At 40.2% G+C, this 24,688-nt stretch overlaps 1 protein-coding gene across 2 annotated transcripts in view; it reads left to right on the forward strand.

The window, feature by feature from the left end:
- The window catches only part of HS2ST1 (heparan sulfate 2-O-sulfotransferase 1), a 224,437-nt gene extending 199,985 nt beyond the window's left edge, over nucleotides 1-24,452 (forward strand). Inside the window, exons 4-7 of one of the 2 annotated variants that reach the window (XM_020988756.2) lie at nucleotides 2,984-3,122; nucleotides 16,499-16,596; nucleotides 18,367-18,524; nucleotides 19,536-24,452. In XM_020988756.2, coding sequence (XP_020844415.1) covers nucleotides 2,984-3,122; nucleotides 16,499-16,596; nucleotides 18,367-18,524; nucleotides 19,536-19,765 — 625 coding nt within the window. In that variant the 3' untranslated portion in view covers nucleotides 19,766-24,452. The remainder of the gene's footprint in view (nucleotides 1-2,983; nucleotides 3,123-16,498; nucleotides 16,597-18,366; nucleotides 18,525-19,535) is intronic. The other variant, XM_020988757.2, reaches the window with a different exon arrangement.
- The last annotated feature ends 236 nt before the right edge of the window (nucleotides 24,453-24,688 follow it).

A 24,688-nucleotide genomic window follows, 5' to 3' on the forward strand; every position in this document is an offset into this window, starting at 1 on the left:
CGTTTTTATCAAGGATACCTTTACATTGGTGGATCTTTCTCACGATAGTTTATACCAGTGGAAAAAAAAACCAGGCAAATGGGGTTCACTGGGACATCTTCAGTCATTCTCTTTGTTGAAAGTGCTGTCTGTGGTTTTTTTGGTTTTTTTTAAATTTCTTTTCTCTTGGAATGTTCTCCTCACTGGCTGTGAAATTGCATAGGTCTAGTTTGTATTTATCCATATTTCATGTTTTGGTATGATCAAAACATTTATCACCTAGACCCCAGAACTTGTGATAGTGCTTTCAAGAATTCAGGGTCACTTCCATGTTACCATAGCAAAACCATTTTATCTCTGTGGAGGTCCCCGCACATAGCAGCTATTAATTGAATGTTTGCTATATCAGATTGAAATGGTAACCAGGCATTAAGGGCAGAGGCTATGACCACAGAATTGTTTTATTCCCTCTACAAACCACTACTTAAAAGGATTATCTCTGTAATTAGGACCAAGCTGTAATTAATTGAGCTAAATATCACAGATATATGTTTAGTAGTTTTAGCATTCCTCTGTTTTACAACTAAAGTTAGGGTATTTCATTGCCTTGATATGCCTGTGTGGGTTGTCCGCAACTAATGAAAGCCCCATTCATACAAATGGCCTCTCTAAGCCAGGAACAGGCTTCTTCTGGAGCCCTGCAAAGTAATATATTAGTGCAGTAATAAGGATATACTGGAGGTGGAGATGTGTACCCTACACACTCACATCCCACTTCAATCCCCTCTCAGTAATGCCAGCAGCCAGGCGTGATATGGGATCCTAGCACTTACATGTTAATTATTGAGTCCTGGGGAAAGCTTTCTGCCATAGAAACAATGTTATAAATACCCTCCCATAAATGGCTCTTTGTCACATACCGTAGCTGAAATATGTTCTTACTCCTCTCTCTCTCTCTCTCTCTCTCTCTCTCTCTCTCTCTCTCTCTCTCTCTCTCTCTCTTTCTTCTCTCTCTCTCTCTCTCTCTCTCTCTCTCTCTCTCTCTCATATACACACATACACACACACTTCTCTTTTTGCTTTCTCCCTCTACCTTACTCTCTTCTCTCTCTGTCCTTTCTCCCCCTCTCTGTCTCTATCTTACTCTCTCTCTTACTTTGTCTCTTTCTGCCCCCCTGTCTCACACACACATACACACACACACACACACACACACACACACACACACACCCACCCACCACACACACACACCCCCCCACACACACACCCCTCCTCCCCCCATCTGTTTTTTCTTTTTCCCTTCCTCCCTTCCTCTCTCTCATGGGTGTGGTCTTTATGCAAAGGTATTTTTATATTTTTTTCAATGTGTGTGTGTGTGTGTGTGTATATACACACACACATACATATAGAGTATCACATTTGATCACAACTACTTTGGGGGTCTATCTACCATTTATGGTGTGTTTCTCTGGGAAGATGTATCCTGATTCCCAAAGCAGCTAGCTCCAAAGCCTCTACTCTCTCTGATCTGTGAATATTTGAAAGCTGTGTATAGCCAATTTTTCGTTAATAAGTGGGTAACTGGATAGTTTGCCAACTGCCTAGGCCTTGTATTCAACTTTCCTTTTAGTCGTTTAATCACTAAGACACAGTATATTATAAAGCTAAATTACCATTAACAGTGAGTACAATAATTTAGAAGAGGAGGGGGAACCTATTATGTTACCAGAAAAGCTTCAGCAAAGAGGTCTAACTGGTACAGAACTTTGAAATATAAGTAGTATTTTGGATAATACTGCTTTTACGTTATCAATACTTAATGTTTGTTGAATAAGCATAGAGAAGCTCACAAGGCCTGTTTCAGGCCAGGGGGCAGAAGTGAGTGTGGTATGTTAAGGAGATGGTAAGAGACAGTCCTGGTGGGAGTTCAGTATTTTAAATTAATGGTAGATGAGGTTGGGGAGATAGGGCAGGTACTAGTTGATGGGGAGCCTTGGAAGTCAGGCAAACAAGTTTAGTTGATGTTTTAGACAGGATCTTTTTCAGGTTCTTGATGAATGACATGAAAGTTGTGTGTTTGGAAGATTAAAAAGTAACAGGGTGGATTGGATGGAGAGAGAGTGGAAATAAGGATACCAGTTAGAAATGGTTCACAAGAGGTAAAGCAGGAGCCTGAATTTAGGGTGGTGCCAGTGAGAAGAAAGAAATGGTCAGTTCTGTGATGTGGTGTTTAATATTAGATGAAAAATAAAAACGTAGGGGAAAGACTTAAAAAAATACTGGTATCCCAAAAGGTTTGTGGATGTACTATTTAAAAAAGGGGAGAAATTGGGAAGAGCAGCTGCTTTGGGGGCAGAGAAAAAATGTTCAGTCAGTGAAAGAACAGTAGAAAGTTCATTCCTTTACTACGGTTCTGACATTGATTCAAATTTCACCCAGCATCAATCTGTCACTAGCAATGTTCACCAAAGCAGTATCTTGTGTAATTCACGGAGGCATATTCTAGATCACCCCAAGAAGGCAGACCCATGATGGCTCTGTGCCTGGACGTTTGCTGTATTTATTGATATTTCTCTTGTTTAGTGAGGCAGACAATTTTAGAAACATATTTAGTGTCGAATAAGGTTTCACTGCCTTATCTTCTGCAAGCAAGTCGTTCCAGAATGTAATAAAGAACTTGGATGCTTTTAAAATGACAAACATTAAGGTTCTACCTAAAAATCTATACTCTCTAATTTGGGAAGAAATTTTTTCTCCACAATTTAAAACCTAATGAAGGAACATTATTAAAATGGATGTTATCTTTTCCACTAGAGCTTGTCTGCGTGATTTTTAAAGTCCTTCTTCCTCTTTTGTTCTTTAGCTCTTATCTTTAACTGTTATTTCTCATCCTTTTTTTTTGTCATGCCCCAAATACACATGTCAACAGCTGCTTCATTTGCATAAGTAGCCACTGAAGAGCCTGACTTTGACAAGACGTTGTTTTTGTTTTGTTCTGTTTCAGATTTGGTGTTAAAAAGAAGCCAATTTACATTAATGTCATAAGAGATCCTATCGAAAGGCTAGTTTCTTACTATTACTTTCTACGATTTGGAGATGATTACAGACCAGGCTTACGGAGAAGAAAACAAGGAGACAAAAAGGTAATATTTAATTTTAAAGATTTTTTTTAAATGCAAAAGTAACTGTTTTCATCTTCATTGAATTTGGTGGACAACATTCCAGCATTTACTTTTTAAAATAAAATATTGATTTAAAATCTTTTCTTAACCTATGTATACACGTTCTGTATGTCAGTGTCACATAGACCTAGTAACATTTAATTACCAAAATATTAAAATCATTCATTAAAACACTGTGGATCTTTAATCCCTGTGCATCAGCATTTCCAGGGTCTGTGATTTCTTTGGGGGTGGGGGAGCTAATCTTTGCGTTGCTTCAAATTGCAACCCCTCTCTGCCTTAGTACACTTTTGATTCACTACCATCTAAAGTAGTTTGATGCCAAGTGATACTTTAATATACTATCAAGAATAAAATTGAATTTTTACAGAAGTTGAAAATTCACCGCTCTTTCTCTTAGTAATGGCTGTTGATACCCATGCACTCTCATAAACTCAAGCAGGGCTGCTTTGCTTTGGGATCTCTTGGTCAGTCTCATAGACTTCTGCAGTGTTCAAAATTGGAAAGGGTATTAGGGGCCCCAGGGTTGAATTCTTTTATGCTTCTGATGAGGAATCGGAAAGGCAGAAAACCTAGTTGGTGGCAGAAGTAGACAAGACCAGACTCCAGCCCCAGTCTTCATGCTCTGACTCTTAGATCACACCTTCTCTTCTGCTGACTTCCACCCTAAATTTTACCTAGTTCTTTGGGAAGTTACTTCTGTAGCTTGTGACTTACTTTTTAAAGCTTCTTTGTGGAGATTGCTTTGTTTTTCTTTCACTCTATGAGGGTTCCATGGGAGTGGAAGTGTAGTGTCACAGTGTAACATATAGGAGTCTGGCCTTAAAGTCAAGATGGACCCAGTTTCAGGTCCCAGCTCCAACACATACTGGCTGTGTGATCACAGGCAAATCACTTGACTTGTCAGTGCCTCCAGAAACTCTACAGCTGTAAAAGTGGAGAGGAGGTCCTAATCTGCGTTGCTGAAAGGAGTTTACTTACAAGAAACTATATTCACTAATGATTCTAGATCTAGACCACCAAACCCCTTTTGTGCCTCTCCTCCCTCCGCAAAAAAAAAGAATTTAGAGGGGCAGCAAGGTGGTGCAGTGGGTAGAGCTCTGGCCTTGAAGTCAGGAGGACCTGAGTTCAAATCCGGTCTCAGACACACAACACGTACTAGCTGTGTGACCCTGGCCAAGTCACTTAACCCCAGTTGCCTAGCAAAAGGCAAAAAAAAAAAAGGAATAAGAAAGCATTCTTTGTATAGTGATGACTCTTCATCATCATCATAAAGCATTTTACAATTATTATCTCTTTTTGTCCTCCCAGCAACCCCAGGAATGCTATTATTATCCCCATTTTACATCTGAGGAAACTGAGGCAGACAGAGGTTAAGTGACTTACCCAAGGTCATCCATCTAGTTAGTATCTGAGGCAGGATTTGAACTCAAGTCTTCCTGACTTCAAGTGCACCGTGGTGCCACCTAGTGCCTCTTGATATGCAAGGGCAATGAAAAGATGCATCAGACTATGAATGCCATTCCTATGCAAGGCACTTTGAGGGGGGGTTTCAGGTTCATGGTGGTATGGATAGAAATCCTCAGTTTTGTAAATCCAGTTTTTGACTTAATAACTTAGATGGATTCTTAAACTTGACTTACTCTTTGTGGGACAGATTTCTCTTCACGTTGTGCTTGTGCAGTGTGCGCAGGCCTCCCAACTTTACCAGTGCATCTTTTCTTTTATTTCAGGTAAATTCTATTAGTCTTAACTGCCGATGCCTTGCTTGTCCTCATCAGAGTAGTGTCGCTGGGGCTTGGCCTTGTGAAGGTCTGCAGAGGGGCCTTCCTTCTTCAGGAGCTTCTCAGACATGAGAGTAGATGGTCAGGACACTGTCGTAGGACCCGGGGCTTGCGCTCTTAGCAAGAACTAAAGAGGAGAGAAGAAAGAGGGAGCTAAGGATCTGCTAGCCCAGTCAGTCCCTCCCTCTGTGGATGACGAACAATAGTCACAGGAGCGCTCAGTGCAAACTTGAGGCTTGAAAGTTACTGGAGGTCATTGTTTAATCGTGGGTTGATCCATGATTTCATCCTTTTTTTGTCCTCTTGGTTCTGTAAGGGACAGAGCTTTCTGGTGTGTTGTGCTGACAGTGGCCACCTTTCAGAGATCACAGGGACTACTTTTTCGCTGGTACAATTCTTTGGCTTTCGTATGCCATAGATCAGCGTCTATGGCAAGGACTAGTTGTCTGAAGGTTGGTGTTTGAGAACTACATTGCATTTAATTCAAGAAACATTTAAGTGTACAAGGTACTGTTGATACAAACATGGAAAATTACATTCTCAGCCCTCAGGAAACTAATGGATTTTTTTTTAAAGTCTTAGCAGATTTATATATTTTCTTCCTAAAAACTGAAACAATCTGGTGATAAACTTATATAACATGGAAATAATAGAAACAAAATGTAAATTAGCATTTCCCAAACTGTGTGACATATGAAGCTGTGGCATTCCATGCAGTCATACATTATGAAATTGTACTTATATCATAAGGCCTGCTTTGATGCTTTGTCATGGTAGAGGAGTGGTCTAGAATTGCTGGGAGGAGGGTGGGATGGGGGCGGGAGTTAAATTTCTTTTCTTTCTACTTCACCTTCATTTCCAAATATACCTTTCCCACCCAGAGAGTCATTCCATCTAACAAAGAATAGAAAATAGAACAAAACTAAACAACATACCTACCAAGTCTGACAGAGTATGCGGTGCTCCGTACCCATAGTCCCCCACCTCGGCTCAGAGGGGAAGGAGGTCTATTTCCTTCTCTCTTCTTTAGGCACACTTTGATATTTATTGCTCTAAAATATCCAGTTTAGTTTCTATTGTTGTTATTTTTTTACATTATTGTATCTGTTGTGTAGATTGTTTTCTGGGTTTTGCTTAGAGTAGGAGTGGGAACTTGTAGCCTTAAAGGCCACACGAGGCCTTTTAGGTCCTTAAGTGCAGCCTTTTGACTGAATCCAAATTTTACTGAACAAATCCTTTCCTTAAGGTCACGTGGCCTTGCGGCTTCAGGTTCCTCATCCCTGGCTTAGAACTTCTCGTTTTGCTTGGGTTTTCTCATGGTTCTCCCTAAGTTCTTCAGTTGATCACTTCTTAGGATACAGTCATATCTCATTACGCTCACACACCACAGTTTGCTTGCCCTCTAATTAATGGGCATCTTCTTTATTTCCAGTTCTCTGCTACTAGAAAAACAAAACAGCTGCTACAAATGTTTTGTGGTCTGTGGGACCTTTCTGTCTTTGTCCTCCTTGTGGTGTGTCCCTACCAGGGAGACTTCTGGTTCACAGAGAATGGGCAGTTGTAGTCGCTATCTTAGCATAATTCCAAATTATTGACAGATTGGTTGAACTAATATTCGAGCTCTACCAACAGTGTGCCCAGCTTTCCACAAGCCCTCCAAACACTGACCATTCCTATGTTTTGCCATCTTTGCCAGCCTGCGAGCTGTAATGCTTCTGCATTCCTAGAAGGCAATGTCAGCAGAACTCAATCCCTGGCAGAAACAAATTCAGTTGAGACCTGGCAGCTGGCTGTAGGTCTGTTGTCCAGAGGCCAGGCTAATTAAGTTTGAAAAGGCTCACCCTCAGCTTAGCTAGCCACCAGGTGAAGAATCTTTTTGGCCATATCATCTCATGAGAAATCTCCTTTTAAAGTGTCAAGGAATTGTCATCTGTTTCAGTGGAAGAAGACAGTACCCACAAAAAAGAAGTCATAGGGCTTTTGATGTGTTGAGGTATAACTTATTGCATAAAACAACTTGTTAGTTTGAAACTGAGTATTATTGTTGTTCAGTCATTTTAAAGTCCTGTCTGACTCTTCATAACCCCATTTAAGGTTTTCTTGGCAAAGATACTAGAGTGGTTTGCCATTTCCTTCTCCAGCTCATTTTACAGATGAGGAAACTGAGGCAGGCAAGGTTAAGTGACTCTCCCAGTGTCACATGGCTAGTGTCTGAGGCCAGGTTTGAACTCATCAAGATGAGTCTTCCTGATTCCATCCGCTGTGCCTTCTAATCTAGCTACCCAACACTAGGTGCAGTCTCCTCTATTTTGTTCTGAAATTTCCCCAAAGCCTCCTTTTATCCATACATCCATTCTGTAACCCTAGACCTCCTGAGAAACTGGGACTATGGGATGTAGAAATATTTTTCCAGACCCAAAGTATTTCATAGACAAATCACTCAGAACACTTAAAATGAGATAGACCAACCAAGCCTCACTTTTTGGAAAATCCAGCTACTACTACCTAATAATACAATCTTCTAATGATTCTCATGATGTGCATATTTCATGAATATTCACATATTGACTTTTATCTCTGTTAAATGGTTTACACCGATTTTGTTTTTAAGTGTTATGAATGGGGAAGAAGAGTGAACAAACATTTATTAGGCACCTACTATGTACAGTTCACATATTGACTTTTATCTCTATTTTATGATTGACACTGATTTTATTTTTAAATGTTATGAATGGGGGAGAAGAGTGAACAAGCATTTATTAGGCACCTGCTAAGTGCCAGGCATTGTACTAGGTACTTTACAAATATTTTCTCATTTGAATAGTTTCTTAATATGGTACTAAGAGGGTTAATCATTTTGGCAAAAAAGATGTTGACCTCTGTGTGCTAGGTTACAATCAGATGGCGTCAACCTGAAATGTGATCAGAGGCACTTGAAAGACCAGGATCCCTCCATCTTCTTCCCTCTTCCTATTGCTTACCATATCAGCAACAGCAAGAATCATCGTGAATTGAGAATTCACTTCACTTTAGAACATGTTTATTTTGCAAGTGAAAGCAACAAGGTTTTAGGGAATCCAAAATTAGTGACACCTGATTCCAGATGCTGCTTCCAAAGATGGCCTCAGACACCTTGAGTGACATACTGAGTAATTCACTTGACCTCCTGGATGTCGTTTCCCTTTGAAGCAGGATTCTGGGATTCCGCCTCACAAAGGCATTACAGTGTGTAAAGCCTGCTCCAGTTCCTTCCAAGCAGCACAGACACTGAGTTATCATTCAGAGCCATCTTCATCTTCACTTGCATGCCTAAGTAGCTTGACCTTTCCATGCCTTCATATCAAATGGGATTTTTGGCTTTTTTCATTTATCCTCCCTAGGGTATCCACCATGTGCTAGAGAAGCCTTCTCTTGTTCTGAGATTTGTTGGGTAACAGCAGCCAGGCATTATCCATATGTGTTTTCCCTCACTCTCACTGATAGGATTTATATATGTAAAAAATCAGAATTTCATTTTTCGCTTTTATCAGATTTTACTGATCTAGGGTATTAAGTGTACTGCTTATAATTTATTAGACCAGGTATAACTCTCAGTTGAGGGGTCGCCATGTGAAATTCTCTTTTTCTCTGTGGTCTGACAGAGGACCACACTAACTTTAGTATGACTCAGAGCAACCTTTTCTTCCCCCAAAAGATCCACACTAGTGCTGTTTATGTTTTTTTTTAAATCAAGTCTTTGTCTTAATTAGAATTTCAGTGATCATTATTTTTTTAAATCGTCCCTTGAAAACGTTTGAGCAACCAGTGCATGCAAGACATAAGGCTGTTCAAGTCCCTTGTTATTAAATTACACATGCACACACACACACACACACACACACACACACACACACACACACTCTCTCTAATTGCTTTTGTGTGTGTGTGTGTGTAGTTCTAGAGAGTCAGAAACTTACTTTAGGGGGGTTAGTAATTGAAGTAAAATTTTCTAACTTGTAGGTTTTTCTCTCCAAACTTCTTTAAAGATGTTGTAGTAATTATTCAGTAGCAATCAGATCAAAGCATGATAGGCTGAAAATATATAACTAAGAAAGGGATTGGAAAGCCTTCATTATTTTCAAGGACCCAGACTCAGTTATGGAGAGCTAGGGGGCACAGTGGATAGGGCTCCAAGCGTGGAGTCAGAAAGACTCCTCTTCTGAAATTCAAATCCAGCCTCAGACACTTTCTAGCTGTATGACCTTGGACAAGTCACTCAGCCCTGTTTGCCTCAGTTTCCTGATCTGCAAAATGAGCTGGAGAAGGAAATGGCAAACCGCTCCAGTATCTTTGCCAAGAAAACCCCATAAAGAGTCAGACATGACTGAAATGACTGAACAGCAGACTCAGATTTGCCATAGTTGATGGACTTAGGACCCCCTTTTTTTTGTGGTTACCTAACATCTGAAGCAGCTATGTTTTCTATGACTTGAATCTGGATGTATATACCAACATATTTCATTTCATATTTTCTCCTATGTAATATCAAGTATAAACTGTCCAAATCTCTTTATAAAAATATCATTTGTGGTGCTGCTTACCTTGATAATCTAGCGTATGACTGATTTTTGAGTGACCAACTGCTAAATATCTGTATGTAACATTTGTTAGGCTGGCTTCCAGGAATCCATGCCCTTTGACCCTATAATGCAGTTTTCTTCTCTTAGGAAAGCAGTCCTGGCCTGTTCTGTGGCTTCCCCTGCCTTTACTGGTCAGCTTCCCCGGGCTCCTCTCCACTCAGTGGCAGATCTCTACCTTTTCAGTCTCGTTCTAATGAGATATCTAATATCTAACATCTAACTGGTGCTCCAAGTGATGCTTTAGTTAATTCGCGTCTGGCCAGGGCTAAGTACTCACAGTAGGAGATGGTCAGCGTCGTCGTAAATAAAGAAGTTCCAAAGAGTATGGCCTGGTTGGAAATGAGCAGATGTCCTTAAATGGAGGTTTTGGAGTCCTTGGCTCCGCCCTCCGGTCACTTGGAATCAAAATCATTCAATCAAAGCATCTAATGACATGAAGTTATAATATTTCTGTTTCACGGTTCTGTACTTTTGTGGGTACACAGACCACAACCTTTCACAACTTCAGGAAAGTGTCTTTGAGAATTGCTTTAACCAAAAAAAATTCATTGTCCAGAATCCAGCCAAGAGGGGAACTTAGCGAGGCTGGGCCTCAGCCATGTGGCCTGCCTTTGGACCCATACTCCAAGCCTTCTGAACTTGATTGGAACTTCCCAGAATTGCCCTGCCCTGGCCTGTGAGAACCCAGGTATGAAAGGAAGATTTCGCTGAAAAGATACTATAGGAGCACATTTTGAGAGAGAAACAAGCTAATAGAAGCAAAGCAGCTAGTGCCACAAGGGACTGGTCTGTGAAGAAAGTAAGACCACGAGCAAATTGAGGAAGAGGAGGAGGAGGAAGGGCCCGCCATGGCAGAAATGCCCATTGCAAGTTATCCTTCTTGGTCTAATTTTGTACCCAAAGTAAGACTAGAAAATAGGGATAGCAGATAAATATTTATTCCATTTTTATGCATTCGTTAGCTTTGTGTCCCTGAGTCAGAGATGGGCCCTTATTATGCGTCTGATCCCTGTTCTAGCTTGTAGGTATCTCCTTCTGGGCTTCTGTGTGCTCTGTGATTGTCTGAGTTCTCTTCAGCTCCTTTATCTCCTCATCTCTCCACAGTTCCTATTAGGTGTCACCCAAATCAGCTGGCTCACATCCTCCCACCAGGGCTCTTCACTGCCCGCCAGCCAAACAATAGACAGCCCCACTTCATAAAACACCAAAGGTTTTAAAATTTCCTTGCTTATCAGTTGTACTTTCCATTTATTGAATATCACAGTTCATACAACTTTAAAAACTGTTTAGGTAGAATTTCTCTCTATAAAAAAGAGCCAGATTTACTAGATGAAAAAGCTGATCACATTTTTTGATGTTAGCCCTTTCTTTTCCCGGTAGAGTCAGCTGGTTACCATAGAGCTACCAAGAGGAAAGAGAATCTTTATTTTGTTGGGGGTTTTTTAAAAAACATTTCAAGAAGGGAAAAAATACTTAGAAAAAAATTTTTTCTCTGAATTGACTAATCTTTTTGTGAAGCCTGGAGGAAACAGATGATTTGGGGCAGATAGTCATTTGAGTGGCATTTTCCTCTTGTGGTATGTTCAGAGAAGAATAGGTATCCAAAGTGATAGATATTCAGATTAGATTCAACACATGTCATTTTGGTTAATGAGTATTGAAGTCAAGTTCTGTGTGGTTAAAGATGGCAGTATACTCATTTGGTTTCAGATGGAATATACTGGTTTTATTTTATTCATCAACTATGACAAGACCTGGTTATATAAATATATCTCTCATTCATATTCAGACACATTCAGTTGACCCTTAGTTATTGTTTTACTTTGATTTATACTCTCTGCCATTGTCCAATTAATAGCAAAAAATTTAGTAAGCATCCATTTGTGTGCAAGACATTGTACTGGTTACTGAGCACACAAAAACAAAAACAAAAAATGCCCAGCTCCTGTCCTCAGAGAACTTCTGTGCTATGGGGGATGTGAATAATGGAACATGTATTCAGGTACACAAATGCAAGATTATAGGAGCCTTAACAATGGGGGGTCAGGGAAAGCTTTTGTACATTTCCTAGGGAAGTTAGGAAGGACCCTTCCCCACAGAGATGATAAGGAACCAAGAAAAAAAATAAAAGCCAAACAAATCAACTCATTTTGCCCTGTTTTAGATAATTAACATTTAGTAGGTTCAAAGGTTTAAAACTATTGGTCAAAAAATCATTTGGGAAATTATTTTCATGTTTTTATTTATCTGCTCTTTTCAGTAGCATGAAAATAGGTTATTTTAAAAGTGTGAATCAAATAACCATCATTTGTACTTTTCCAGTCATCAGTAGATGACATCTTTGACACCAGCGGAAAATATTTTAATTTCCAAAATTATCTTAATTAACAGTATAAAAACTTTGGCATAAAGCTTCATTGCTTTTGCCTCTTTTAATAGTTTACCTTCCTATACTGGGAGGAAATCTTTTTAATTTCTTCGAATCAATCAAAAAAATGAAGGCCGTAGAGATGATGAGTTCCCCTGCCATCGCTTTTTATTATTTATTACATTCTACATGACTCCAATCAGATAAAGGAAGCAGAGCCCATCTTCTGAGCTTCAGAGGCAAATGGGATAATCTAGAGACTAGTTGAAATTGGATAGGCCTGGAATAAAAAACCTTCAAGTTTATCAACTTCTCAGTTCAGTGGGCCAAAGACTTCATGGAAATTGGAACATGGTATGTAGATGGATAGATATGTTTTTTATTTTATCAGACACGACTCAACATAGAGGATCATAAAACCCCTTTCTAAAGGGCCTGCTGCCAAAGTCAGACCCAGCTGACAGAATACATAAATCAGATTCTAATGAAAATGTTTGTTTCCTCTTTAAAAAAAAAAAAGCTAAGATTTCTTTACTTTTTATATAGACTTAGAGAATTTGGGACAGTTTCAAAAGGGGTATTATTAAAATTCTTAAGGAGGTAATATTATTTCATCCCTCTGTGTTTTGAGTTATTCTTTCAGTTTACAGATTCATACAGTATTAGATCTTAAACATACCCTAAAGAACCATAATCACTGCTCATGAAAAGACCCTTATTTTACACTTGTCAGTGGTTGTATATTTATCCAGATTCACTGATCCATTCAACAAATATTTATTTTGCTTTTACTATGTCCGCAGCTTAAATAACAATCAGTGACAATGATACTAGAACTTCAGGAGGCCGTATAATAAAAGATAATAAATATTTGGAGGGGAGGGGCAAAGAAGGGAGGTCCCTGCAGGGTAAACTGGGGAGAGGGAGGGCTCCCTGGTAGGACAGTGCAACCTTTGTCGCCCTTCACAGGTAGTAGTTGGCTAGAGACGAGAGGATGCTGTGAGCAGAGGTACAGAGAATATAATAGCCACTGCATGTTTGGGGAGCTATTAAGCAGACCAGTCTTTCTAGAGTGGGAAGTGTTTGTAGGAATAGGATTGGAAAAATGTGTTGGAAGCCAATTGTGGATGTCTTAGAAACCTAGGTTTATCTAAAGCTATGAATACAAGTCTTTGAAAGTTTTTCGGGGGGAGTGATATTGTAAAAGCCTTATTTTAGTAAGATGAATCTGGTTACAGTGTGGAGAAAGGATGAAAGGAATTAAGAGGCAGTTCCAGTATTCCAAGCATGCAGTAATAAGAACTTGAACCAGAGCGGTAGCAATGGCATACTAATATGATGATACTGTTAACAAAAGAGGGGAACCAATGAGGAGGGACCCGTTTGGATGGATATGGTACCACCAAGCCGTCACTCATGGAGAGACCTTTCTGTTACTAATTACTGGTAAAGGTAAGCTGAGTGATGAAGGCATCCAAGAAAAAAATGGTATTGTTCAGCACAGTTAATCAGTCCTCATGTATTAAGTATGCCTACTATTTGCTAGGCACTGAAGGTACAAAAACAAAAATAAAACAGAACTTACAGTTTATCAGGAAGAGAGCATCTGTATAATTAAGCATATAAATAATATGCATAAGATGCATTTTGGGGAGGGTATTAGTATTTGGAGAATCAAGAAAAGCTTCATGCAGAAGATGGTATTTGAAGGAACTAGAAGGAAACTAGAGATTCCAAGAGATGGAGGTTAGGGAGAACTCTGTTCCATGCATGAGGGGCAGTCAGTGCAGAGGCGAAAAAGACAGGGTTGCAATGACACATGTGAGCAAAAGCAGGAAGAAGGCCAGCTAGGATGGACTGTGGAGTATGGGGAAAGTCTAATAAGGTTGGTGAATTCTGTTGGAGCTAGGTTGTGAAGGACTTTACAAAGGGTGTTTTTATTTGAACCTCAAAGTTATAGCCTCTTGAGTTTGTTGAATAAAGGAGTGATATAATCAGACCAGAAGAGTGGACTGTATATTAGAAAGAAAAGAGATCAACCCACATGTACAAAAGTATTTATAGCAGCTCTTTTTGTAGTGTCCAAGAATTGGAAATTGAGGGGATGCCCGTCAATTGGGGCATGGCTGAACAAGTTGTAGTATATGAATGTAATGGAATACTACTGTGCTATAAGAAATGAGGAGCAAGTGGACTTCAGAAAAACCTGGAAAGACTTGTATGAACTGATGCTGAGAGAAGAGAGCAGAACCAAGAGAACACTGTACACAGTAACAGCCACACTGTGTGATGACTAACTTTGATAGACTTAGCTCTTCCCAGCAATAGAAGGATCTAAGACAACTCCAAAAGTGTCGTGATGGAAAATGCTGTCCGCATCCAGAGAAAGAACTATGGCGTCTGAATGCAGGTGGAAGCATGCTATCTGCTGTCCTTTTCTTTTGTTGTTTCGTTTTGGTTCTTCTTTCTCATGGTTCCTCCCACTGGTTCTACTTCTTCAATCATGACTAATGGGAAAAATATGCTTAATATGAATGTTAGGTATCTCCTATTTCAGACTGCATGCTTGCCTTGAGGAGTAGGGAGGAGAAGGAGGGGGAGAAAATTTAAAACTCAAAATCTTATGGGAGTGAATGTTGAAAACTGAAAATTAATAAATAAATTGTTTAAATTTTTTTAAAAAAGCAAAGAGATCAGAGGTAGGGAAACCATTAGGAAGATGTTGCAGTTGCTCAGGTGAGAGATGACAAGGGTCTGAGCTAGGTTTGTGGCCTTTGAATAGAGAGAGAAGGATGGATTGGAGGAATTTATAAATGACATGACTCGGCAGCTGGTTGGTGTGTGGAATGAAGAAGAGTGCGTACTCAAAGGTAATGCCAAGAATAGCAATACTCTTGACAGAGATAGGGATGTTTAGAAGGGGGTGGGTTTTGAAGGAAAGATAATGCATTCAGCTTGGGATGTACAGAATTTAAGATATCTGTGGAACATCCATCCACCTTGAAACATTCAGCAGGGAATTGTGAATACATAACTAGAGCTCAGGAGAAATGAATAAAAATGTGAGAGCGCTGGTGACATCTATGACTGCAAGAGTGTAAAGAGATGATAGAAGAAGAAGGCCTAGGACAGAGACAGGCAGAGAAGGTGAGGTGAGAGTAAAGATGATCGCTTGGGGGAGTATGAAAGAAAGGGCGAATCTGAGAAGGAATACTCGTCTTCGGCACCTAGCATGGTGTGTGGCACATAGCAGCAACAAACAAAATACTTGTTGGTTGATTGGATGTCCTAGTGAGAGCAAAGAATAGACTGATGAGGGGTTATGGCTTAAGGAGAGATGAAATAATCTGATTAAGAGGCTTTGATGGTTTTGATTGTTAAAGTAGAACATTTGTCACTAATGGTGAGATAAAGGTGTGATCCTCCCAGTGTGTGGCTAATGTCGAATGGAAGAGTAGGTCATGGGAGCTGAGGAGACATCAACAGTATGGTAAAGTCCACAAATTCTAAGGGCGGGGGTTGGGCCAGATAGGAAGGCTGGGAGCCAGCTACTGAACTCCTTGAGAAAGGAAGGAGAATGAGTTGGGGTTCCATAGGTAACTGCCATTAGGATTTGGACTGAGTGATCAGTTTGAATGCAGCAAAACTCTTAAGGAGGAGATGTTACTGAGTGATGACAACAAAGGAAGAGGTTCGGAGGGGCATTGGGGAGCTGCAAGAAGGCATCCCGGTGCATCCCCTCCCCCCCACACACCTCCAGGACCCATGCATCCAGAGGTGTGAGAATAAGCACAATCAGCACTAAAAAGTGTGGCTAAGGATGCTGTAGAAAAGTGATACACGCTCCATTGTATTCTGCCCAAGAACAGGTGTCTTTGGACAACATCTGAAAGAAAAGACTAGTCACATCTGGAGGAAGGAACCAAAAAATAACTTGAGACCTAGTGCTTTCTGTTTGTCAAATAGTCATTCGTTGAAAAATCTGTAGGAGGTCTGAGGAATAGACAACCATTTTCAACTGAAGACATGAAAAGAAAGCTTCTCTGAGGGGGCAGCATTTGATTGAGTCTTAATCAATAGAATTTCAACAAATGAAGTCTGGGCAGGGTTGATTGGATGAGAACGTGTCAGTCCTTTGGAACCACATAAGCAAAGACGTGGAGTTCATAGAAGCATGGCATTTCAAGCTTGAGAAGAGTTTAGAGATCAATCTAGTCTGAATCTACTTTTACAAATAAAGAGACTGAAGTATAATCCCATACTGTCTTCTTGAAAATGGATATGCATCAGCAACTTTGTTTTCAGCTGTCTTTCTAAGTCACAGCTTAGAAAATACAAAATAGTATCACTAGGTTCCTTAATTCCAAGGGCTAATTGTTACTAAGACATTTTTTCGCGATAGTTAGTCCCTTGCCATGTGTGTATTTGTTGGTCTTTGCTTTTCCTTCTTACCTCCCTCGTCCCTCCTTCTGCCCCCCAAATTCATTCTGTAGCGAGTCACATTAAGATATTCGACAGGCCGGCCTCCCATTTGTGGTTCATTGGTGCTTCTTTGCTTTGTTCCAGACGTTTGACGAATGTGTGGCCGAGGGAGGCTCAGACTGCGCTCCAGAAAAACTCTGGCTCCAAATCCCATTCTTCTGTGGCCACAGCTCGGAATGCTGGTATGAAGATCGCGTTAGCTTCAGTGAGCGGCCGACCAGTGTCGTGCTCTCAGAAATCCTCACTGAACAGATCTGAATATGCTACAGATATGGGGAAACCAGGGGAAGCCCAGAAAGAGAAGGAAAGCAAGGGGCTGAGTAATAGATTGTTTTTAGCAGCCTTTTAAAGGCGTTTCCCTTGAAAGGAGCTTTGCGGTACCCCCCCCCCCAAGCAGCTTGGCTTGAATGTATTTGTATGTGTGTTTGCACCAGGCCAGCTGTGCTCTGGTTAGAGGCCAGTCAGTATTTACCCTCCAAAGGCTCAACGTTCCAGCCCTTGTAAAGTCACAGCAGTGACAATGTTAATCATGATGAGTAACAGTTCTGTAGCACATCGTAGGCACTACGTAAATGTTAGTTAGTATCATTGTTGCATGTGGTCACACAGCTAAGTGTCAGAGGTGAAATTTGAATTGTCTTCCTGTCACCAACCCCAGCGTGCCTGTTGCATGGTTTTCCTGTTAAAGTATTTGTGACTAACAAAAATCATGATTGTTCGTGGCGGTTTAGGAGGCTAATAAAAGGACACGGAGATTCCCCAAGATAAGTGTGTCTAATAAAGACTGTGTGTGCTAGAATTTGAGATTTGGAGATTCATTGTTATGGGACACAAAAGAAGCCATAGTAACACATTCATAGCTAATATCTTTCTTAGAACCACTTAGAATTAAAATCACAAAAGCCAGAAGTTCTGGTTAAAACCCTCTCTGCTTCTCTCAGTCCTCTGTGAGATGCTATTAAATGTGCTTTGCTAATTAAAGTCATCCACTGCATTCTGCACAGAGGAATCATAATTAAAAAAAAAAGTACAGTTACGGTGTGGGGAGTAAGACCTTCCCGATTTTATCTGTTTTCCTAGAAGAATGTGGGCTATTCATACACTTGGCCTGATCAAATAAAACTAGGCCAGAGTTCTGTAGTAGCTTTCAGTCATGAGTATTAGAGCTGGAAGAAAGCTCTCCTCCTTTACAGATAAAGCATCAGGCCAACTCTCCTGAGACCCCAGGGCCAATTAATGGCAGGAACACCGCTCCTCATCTGTGGTCTTTGGGCCAAACCATCTATCCCTTTATCCCAGCCCCCCTCTACTGGTGGTCACTTGGCAAGTGTTGAAAGAGTCAGTGACTCTGAGTTATATGGGCACACATCTCTTTCTTTTTTAACCATAGAAAAACTGATCTTAGAAATTGAATTATTTTAAGCAAGAAACACAAATTCCTAAACATTATTGACTGATCTCCTACTTACTATCCACAAGTTTGGGGGAATATTCTTAAAGAGTTCTTTCCTGCTGGGCAAGTCACTTAACCCCAATTGCCTCACACAAAAAAAAAGAAAGGTGGGTTTTTGGAGCAGCTAGGTGGCGCATTGGGTAGAGTACGAGCCCTGGAGTCAGGGGGACCTGAGTTCAAATCCAGCCTCAGACACGTGATACTCACTAGGTGTGTGACTCTGGGCAAGTCACTTAACCCAAATTGCCTCACCAAAAAAGCAAAAAAAAAAAAAGTTTTCCTGGACATCTGGTTTAGTATTGACACAGGTGAGACAGAATGGGAAGATGGGAAAGTTAGGTAAGAGGAATTAAATACAAGTGTTCCTTGAAATGAATTTTCTTCTGCAATGCTGCTAATGATATCAAGGGTTCTCTTCTTCATGGCTTACTATGTCAGGGTATCAGAAGTACCAGGCTGGTTTCGCAAGTATGCACTAATTCCCTTTCTCTGGTTTTAGGAATGTGGGAAGCAGATGGGCCATGGATCAAGCCAAATATAACCTGATTAATGAATACTTTTTAGTGGGAGTCACTGAAGAGCTTGAAGACTTTATCATGCTACTGGAGGCAGCTCTGCCCCGTTTCTTCAGGGGGGCCACAGAACTCTATCGGACAGGTATTTCAGTGGTTATTAAAAAAAAAAGTCTTCCTCACATTTCATTTTACTTGTAGTGATGAAGATTCTCAAATGTTAAGCTGAAACCATCACTATTCCACTTGATTGACTCAACAAGTATTTTTTAAGTGTTTCTGCATACAGATCGCCATGCTTGAGGGAGAGACTGTCCATCCCCTCCTAGAGGGTGCAGTTCTGTAGGAGGACAAAGCACGACACAGATAACTGGATTCCAAGGCAATACAAGAGAGGGCTGAAAACAAAGAGCTATGTCACACAGTGCAGAAAGAATCAAGAAATGATACCTGTTGTATACCCGAGTATTCCATTTATTTTTCTCCTCTTTCATGCCTCTATTTTTATAGCAGAAATTTTCTCGTTTCAAGCCTATCAACGTTACCATGTGGAGTGGCTTAAAAGGCTCCATGCACCCTGTCTGGCTCAGGCAAAAATCACTAAGGGATTGTAGGCCCCTGGTATACAAGAAGTACCTTTTCTTGATTCTTTCTGCACTGTGTGACATTAATTAATTAGTTGTTCCAGCAATAAACCTGTGATCCCAGGCCCTTTAGTTATCTGTTCTGTCTTCTTAAAGTATTTCTTCATCTCCAAGGATAAGGACATTTTGTGTCTTTTCAATCAATTAATAAACATTTACTGAGTACCTGTTCTATACAAAGCACTTTACCAGGCACTGCAGATACCAAGACAAAAATAAAATAGTCACTACCTTCATGGAGCTTAGACTCTGTCAGAGATAGCATGTATATTTTATATACATGCATACAGACACACAAACAAAAAATAAATATAGAGTAATTTGGGGGAGAAGGAGATCAAACAGCTTCGTGTAAGAGGTGGTACTTGGGTTGAACTTGAAGGAAATTAGGGATTTTAGGAGGAAGAAGTGAGGGGGAAGTGGATTCGAGGCAGAGGGCGGGGGAAGGGGAGACCTATTTTCTCTTGGAAAAATAAGTTAATTTTAAAAAAAAATTTGTTTGCTTTTGCAAGTAGGAAAGAAATCTCATCTTAGGAAAACCACAGAGAAGAAGCTCCCTACCAAACAAACCATTGCAAAGTTGCAGCAGTCTGACATCTGGAAAATGGAAAATGAGTTCTATGAATTTGCCCTGGAACAATTCCAGTTCATCCGAGCCCATGCTGTTCGGGAAAAAGACGGGGACTTGTATATCCTTTCACAGAACTTTTTCTATGAAAAGATCTACCCCAAATCGAACTAAGTACACCACGTTCCTAGCAGATCCATGGACTGGAAGCTTGACCACGTCTCCTCCTTGGTTCTCAGCTCCCAAATCCAGATTGTTGGCAAGCCTGTGAGATGATTTACCGTTGAGCTGAGATTTGGGCTGTGAAAGGACATCGAACAAGCAAATGGACAACGACTGGAGATACCAGCCTTCCAAGAAGCTTCAGCTTCAGAACTTTTCTTCAGCCCAGCCTTTGGGTTGGGCTAATAACCTCCTGTCTAAAGAAAACTACACATTTGTTTACCAAAATTAACACACAGCAGAGTTCTAGTTGATGGTAAGATTTCAGAAAAGTATCCTCTACTCTGCTTTTGATTCTCAGAGCGGTTGTCTTTGCCCAAGACATCTGTATAGAGGAAACCATCTATCTCCCTCACCTTCCCATGGAGATTTAGGCTATATGGTCTTTAATGAATAGTGTTAACGACTGGTTGGCCGCTCATACTTTGTTATTGTGAATACCGTCAACTTAGACTGTCCAATAATGTTTGCTGAGAAATGTGGCTGCTACTGTTGGATTTGCCCATATTTATATAGGTTTTAATAAAAAGAGAATATCCAATTGTGAGTGTTAAGAAGGAATTAAACCCAATAATGTAAACAGATAGAGAATCAAAGCAGTATTTCTTACCCCTCGCCCCATCTCCTTACCAACTGCGGTTGGGAAAACTCATCAGAGAAGGATGTTGTTTTAGTTCAGACTTACACATTGATGTTAAAAGCAACTTCATTATCTATTCCTCCCAAAATGATTTGTAATGGATATAGTGGCAGTTCCATATTATAACTCCATCGGTGAGCTGTGGTGTGGTTGGGATTTTCCTACTACTTCTATACTTTTACCTGTAGAATATTTTTACTAAGGTGCTTTTTAATGTGTTTTAAAGCATTGCATTTACAAAGCAGTGAAATGCTGTAAATATTGCATATTGTATGTATTTGGACCAAAAGGCTATGAGTAACTAGTTGAAAGTGGTTTTGCACCAATTTTGTTATGTCAAGTGAAATCATCCCATCTGCTGTTCTGTTCCTCATTCTGGTCAACTAACTGTTGGACATGACTGAAATGCACTTCAACAATTTTGAATATTAATACAGAAAGCACTAGGCAGGCCAGGTGGAAGTAGAAGGTCATAGTGGAAAGAGCCCTGGACTCAAGAGTCAAAAGACATGGGTTATGGTCCTGGCTTCAAAAATCCTGTGTGACCATAGGCAAGTCACTCAAACTCCATGGGCCTCCATTTTCTCATCCATAAAATGTGGACGATGATCCCTTCCCTCCTTACCTCATAGGCCTGTCATGAGCATCCAGCCGAATCGGCGAGAGCGCTTTGGAGCTTGTAAAAAACACTATGGAACCGTAAGTCATTATAAAAGTTGTTTTAAAAAAAAAACATTCATAACATGCAATATTTCACCATTCATCCTCCATTATGGGGGGGAAGAGGGAGAAGATTCCACCTGCAAGCCATTCGGAAGAAATATACTGAACTTGATCCTGAGTCGTGTGGGACGGAATTCCTCTCTCATTGTCCTGCACTTCATGTTTCGGCAGCTACTGAAATGTGAAATCGCCTGGCGGACTTTTAAACGTGTGAAGATTCACAAACAGCTGTGTGGATTCAGGAGGGGCCCAGGTTAAAAGAAACACGGTTAGCTGATTGTGGAAGAGGAGGGGGGAATGAAACACATTTTGTCATCCAGAATGTGAACGATTTCCCGGTTTTGTTGTACAGTCATCATCAATGCATATTTTTCTATTTACCGTTTCTAAAATATGTATTGCTGAGTTTGACTTCCCTGTTCCCCATTTACTCTCTCCCCGTCTTGGAAAAGGAGCCTTCTGATAAAATGTTTTAAGTAAACACGGCTAAGGAATGCCTCACTCCGCCATATGAAAGCATTTTTGAATGTTGCCCCAAAGAGTATTTTTACCTGTCAGAAAAGGGTACTATGATCAGGACAAAACTTACAAAGACATTTGAAAGAAAAATGCAGGAGGGGTAGGGATATTAAAAAGAAACACTTAAAAAATGTAATCACATCAGAACACTGAGAAGTCATTGCTGTGTACATTGTGTTTTTTGACTGGCCTCATTTTCCATTTATTTATTGGCAGGAGATGTGGCACACAAATTGTTTCTTTTGGCAGCAGACAGAAAAATAGCGGACCCCCCCCCCGAAAACCTTCATTTCTAAATAGGAACAGATCTAAGGTAGATCTGTCATAAAGTTTACATAAATGCTAGCCCACAGCCTTCAGATGGGCAGCACGTTACTGGAGGGCAAGCAGAGGACTTGCAGGGGTGAATCAGCTCTTTCATATAACCATGGCACCCTGAGGACATTAGAAGCATCATTATGAACTAGTACTGCTTCAAAGAGTTGATGTACTCTCAAAAGGCCCTGACTTCTATCTAAAGGATGACTGATGGACCCAAAAGGTTTCTGCCACAATTTCACAAATTTTGATGGGTGGGTTGCATCCAAGTAAGTTCTTTCCTTTCCCTGATCTAATACACAGTTTTTGAAGTGGTGACATTTATGGCATCATATGTCTGGGGTGACTTAGGCATGGTCCTGCCAGGAGTTGGGGGAGATGGACTCAGTGACATCTCATGGTCCAAGCCAGCCCATTTCTGCAAATGCTGCAGATTTCCTTATGATTCCAAAGCAGGGGACCGAGATTTGTAATAAATTCAGTACCCTCAACTGCTGAAACAATAATGTATTTTTTTAAAGTGGCAAATGTGGGTTTTTTCCAGCCTCTGCTCTTTGTCAGTATTTTTGACCATAGGGAAATACTTTTTTTAATATATGAAAGTGAATTAACCATTTTGCATTTTAAAAGACAATGTTATATGTTATATGTATATGTGTGTATATATATATATGTCTATATACATATATATGTTTATTTCCTAGGAGAGGAAAAGATACCTTTTTGTTCAGATTGTTTTAACTTCTATTTTCTAATTGCTCCAAAATGACAACCATCAATAAATTTATGTGACTGTTTTCAACTCTAATAGAAGATCATATGGATTTTGCCTAGCTTTAATGTGTAAAATATCCCTTTACCTGATAGTAAGAATAAAAGAATGCACAGGAATTACTTTTATATCACCTGTGTATGTAGTAATACAATTTGCCGAATTTGGGGTGCCTCTGAATTCCTGGTAATCTAATGAAAAAAATCAAAGAGTATTTTCAAAGGATCAGCTTTATATGTTTTAGTTCTATTTTTTTTTTCAGTTAAATCTTGTCATTTGAAATCCATAATTGCTTTTGTCACATAAATGACATTGACAAAATTACTAAGCTTATTAGTGTTTTTTCATGACAAACCACATTTTTACATTGCAGATGATTTTCTCATTGTTTGCATAATTAGAAAGAACTTAGTTCCACAGACAGTCATTTTCTCCTGTTGCTCTCTCTCCCCCTATTTTGCAAAACAGCTTTAGACATGAGAGAAGTTAAATAAACAGGTAATTCCTAAGATGGATTCCTGTTACTTGAACTTTTCAATCAGACTTTCCGTTAATGAAATTTCTAGGACTCAGCTAGACTCCCATTTGCAGTTTTCAGAATGAAAACTCTGTGGGCCTCCAATCCACAGCTTGTGAGAAGCATCTCATAGGCCCATTTCATGAGGCTCACCACCCTTGAGAGGTTAAGATGTCCCTGTCTTTATGTTATAAAAGTTTGCCTCTGCAGTAAGTAGTGCTGGGGCACTTAGCTAGAATTTTTTTTTAATTGATTTCCCTGGTATTAAAAATGGTTTTTGTGTGTGGTGCTGGCTACAGTAAAGCTCACACAGTCTGCTGAAATGGCCTGTTGTTTCCAATGCACTGCCAACTTAGCTCCTTCAAAGTGGAGCTTATGACTACTACCCAGTGGCTTGGAGAGATGCTGAAATGCGGCCTTGGGCTAGCCGGGCAAACAGATAACCTGACATGCTGAAAGCCTGTGTAGTTTGGTGACATTCACAGCATTGTTTTTAAACAGGTCCTCTTGATCAAGATGCCTTTCTAACACATCCATTACAAACCTGTTCTTTAGGCATCAGTGCCGTCTCCCGGATTCTTTGGGACCTTGCCTTTCGTGGTGAGAGTCAGGTGTGGGAGCGTGGAATGTAACTTTGAGAAACATGGATTGTGCTTTGTGACTTTTGTTTTAAAACTACATAGACAGCTGAATAGTGCCTTTTTTCCTCACAATCCATGCTGTAAGATGTCCACTCCCCTCTCTGTCTCTCCCTTTCTCACCCCCTTGCTCCCTCCCTCACCATGGATTCGTTTGTGCAATACTATTCCAACTTGAAACCATTCTGTCACTTCTGTTGGAAAGATAATCACTCGTTCTTAACCCGGTGCCAGCTTTCTGTTGTTGAAGTGTTTCAGTTGATTTCCTGATGCAAATGCTATTAAAATAAACAACCAGTGGGAAGGGAAAAAACCCTTTGGTGTCCTGTTTTAATATCTGTTTCCATAGCCTTCACACCGACTGACATTCTCCCAGTAGGCTTTGGTAGACAGTGGAAGCACCCTCAGTCTCACCTATATTGCTGGTGGAAGAGTTGGCATTGTTCTTGGCCCATAATCGTTTTGACTTATTTGTACAGTTGCTTTATTCAGAGTAAACTACCTTTTCCTTAGTGTTTGTCCAAGACCTCATCAGACTTGACCATTGGCAGCAGGATATGTACAAAATTTACACGGGGTATGCCTCATTTCAGAAGGGATTAGGGGGAAAGCATTGTCAAGTTAGCCCCCCCCCAAAGAAGGACAAATATGCCATAAGATGAGTAAGTTGGATGAGCATCTACTACACAATTTTATCATCTACAAAATGTTGGGGAAAATGCATTCCTAATGCGGCTATTACATTGGA

This window comes from Phascolarctos cinereus, unplaced genomic scaffold (genome assembly GCF_003287225.1).
Source record: "Phascolarctos cinereus isolate Bilbo 61053 unplaced genomic scaffold, phaCin_HiC Scaffold_5;HRSCAF=322, whole genome shotgun sequence".
Classification (NCBI taxonomy): domain Eukaryota; kingdom Metazoa; phylum Chordata; class Mammalia; order Diprotodontia; family Phascolarctidae; genus Phascolarctos; species Phascolarctos cinereus.